The sequence below is a fragment of the Notolepis coatsorum genome, assembly GCF_963971535.1.
Source record: "Notolepis coatsorum genome assembly, chromosome: 17".
Taxonomy (NCBI): domain Eukaryota; kingdom Metazoa; phylum Chordata; class Actinopteri; order Aulopiformes; family Paralepididae; genus Notolepis; species Notolepis coatsorum.
Genome location: NC_140181.1, coordinates 80034585 through 80037084, shown reverse-complemented (window position 1 = coordinate 80037084; position 2500 = coordinate 80034585). Strand labels below are relative to the sequence as shown.

General features: G+C 57.0%; 1 protein-coding gene across 1 annotated transcript in view; it reads left to right on the top strand.

The window, feature by feature from the left end:
* Positions 1–2500, top strand: part of arhgef3l (Rho guanine nucleotide exchange factor (GEF) 3, like) — a gene marked incomplete at its 3' end in the record, with an annotated part of 25040 nt that overhangs the window by 22143 nt on the left and 397 nt on the right. The window contains 4 exon segments of the mRNA XM_084333513.1: positions 347–386; positions 389–418; positions 421–483; positions 486–514. Coding sequence (XP_084189639.1) covers positions 347–386; positions 389–418; positions 421–483; positions 486–514 — 162 coding nt within the window.

Sequence of the window (2500 nt, the reverse complement as noted above, 5' to 3'; positions counted from 1 at the left end):
AGAGACACACACATACACACATAGAGACAAACACTCACACATAGACACACACACACACACATAGAGACAAACACACATATAGAGACACACACACACACACACAGACATAGAGACACACACACACACACACACACACACACATAGAGACAACACACACACACATAGAGACACACCACACACAGAGACAAACACACGCACACACACAGACAAACACACACCTAGAGACACACACACATACACACATTGAGACACACACACACACACACACACACACACACAGACAAACACACACCTAGAGACACACACACACACACTCTCACACTGTACATTGTGTGGTTCCATTCAGTTGGAGTTGATCCAGAGCATCGTGTCGGAGGTGAACAGTAAGACGGGGAGGCCGAGTGTCAGTTCTACCGGCGGGGCTGAACTACGCAGAGGACACCCAGAGGCTGCAGGAGATCAAGCTCTCCCGCTTCCTCTACTGCACGGGGAGCTGAAGAACAGCAAGGGACAGGTACCTAGCACCTCCCTGCTCCTCCTCCTTCACTCCTGCTCCTCCTCCCTGCTTCTCCTCCACTCCTCCTCCTCCATCACTCCTCCTCCTCCTCCACCCTCCTCCTCACTCATCCACCTCCCTGCTCCTCCCCCACCCTCCTCCTCCTCCTCCTCCTCCTTCCTCCTCCTCCTCCCTCCTCCTCCTCCTCCTGCCTCCTCCTCACTCCTCCTTCACTCCTCTTCCTCCCTGCTCCTCCTCCCTCACTCCTCCTTCACTCCTCCTCCTCCCTCACTCCTCCTCCTCCCTCACTCCTCCTTCACTCCACCTCCTCCTCCTCCTCCTCCACTTATCCTCCTCCTCCCTGCTCCTCCCTCACTCCTCCTTCACCTCTTCCTCCCTGCTCCTCCTCCTCCCTCACTCCTCCCTGCTCCTCCTCCTCCCTCCCTCCTCCTCCACTCCTCCTCCCCCTCCTCCTCCACTCCTCCTCCTCCCTCCTCCTCCTCCTTCACTCCTCCTCCTCCATTCCTCCTCCTCCTCCTCCTCCTCCTCTCCTCCTCCCCTCCTCCTCCACTCCTCCTCCTCCTCCTCCTCCCTGCTCCTCCTCCCTCCTCCTCCTCCCTGCTCCTCCTCCTCCTCCACTCCTCCTCCTCCCCCTCCCCTCCACTCCTCCTCCTCCTCCTCCTCCCCTGCTCCTCCTCCTCCCTGCTTCTCCTCCACTCCTCCTCCTCCTTCACTCCTCCTCCTCCTCCACTCCTCCTCCTCCACTCATCCACCTCCCTGCTCCTCCCCCACCTCCTCCACTCCTCCTCCTCCCTCCTTCTCCTCCTCCTCCTCCTCCTCCTCCTCCTCCCTGCTCCTCCTCCCTCACTCCTCCTTCACTCCTCTTCCTCCCTGCTCCTCCCTCCCTCACTCCTCCTTCACTCCTCCTCCTCCCTCCTCCTCCTCCCTCACTCCTCCTTCACTCACCACCTCCTCCTCCTCCTCCACTTATCCTCCTCCTCCCTGCTCCTCCTCCTCACTCCTCCTCCTCTCTTCCTCCCTGCTCCCTCCTCCTCCCTCACTCCTCCCTGCTCCTCCTCCTCCTCCTCCTCCTCCACTCCTCCTCCCCCTCCTCCTCCTCCACTCCTCCTCCTCCCTCCTCCTCCTCCTTCACTCCTCCTCCTCCATTCCTCCTCCTCCTCCTCCTCCTCACTCCTCCTCCTCCCTCCTCCTCCACTCCTCCTCCTCCTCCTCCTCCCTGCTCCTCCTCCCTCCTCCTCCTCCCTGCTCCTCCTCCTCCCCACTCCTCCTCCTCCCCCTCCCTCCACTCCTCCTCTCCTCCTCCTCCTCCTGCTCCTCCTCCTCCCTGCTCCTCCTCCACTCTCCTCTTCCTCCTCCTCCTCCCTGCTCCTCCTCCACTCCTCCTCCACTCCTCCTCCTCCCCTCCCCCTCCACTCCTCCTCCTCCTCCTCCTCCTGCTCCTCCTCCACTCCTCCCTGCTCCTCCTCCACTCCTCCTCTTCCTCCTCCTCCTCCTCCCTGCTCCTCCTCCACTCCTCTCCTCCTCCTCCTCCTCCTCACTCCCTCCTCCTCCTCCCTGCTCAAGGGGACTTTTGAGTTGTGATGTCAAAGTAATTTTTCCATTTCTACTTAGACAGGATTAAAAGGAATGGTTTCATTCCGGTGACCTATTTATTCAGTTTCTATAAAACTGTCAGGTCATGTTATGTTATGTTATGTTGTGTTATGTTAAGTTCATTGATAAGCATTTCCAAGATACAGAGCCTTGCCTCTTCTAAAATGTTAACTATTTTATCGCTAAAGGTCTTGTGATAGCCAGTATGCTCGGATAGTGATTTGTACATTCATTCACAGTCAGCAGTCAGGGTAAATGGTGGATTTCTTATTTTTGGAATTTAAAACTTAAACTCTCTCCTAATCGTTGATGTGTCTGTCTGTCTGCTTATCTGCCTGTCTGTCTGTCTGTCTGTCTGTCTGTCTGTCTGTCTGCTTATCTGCCTGTCTG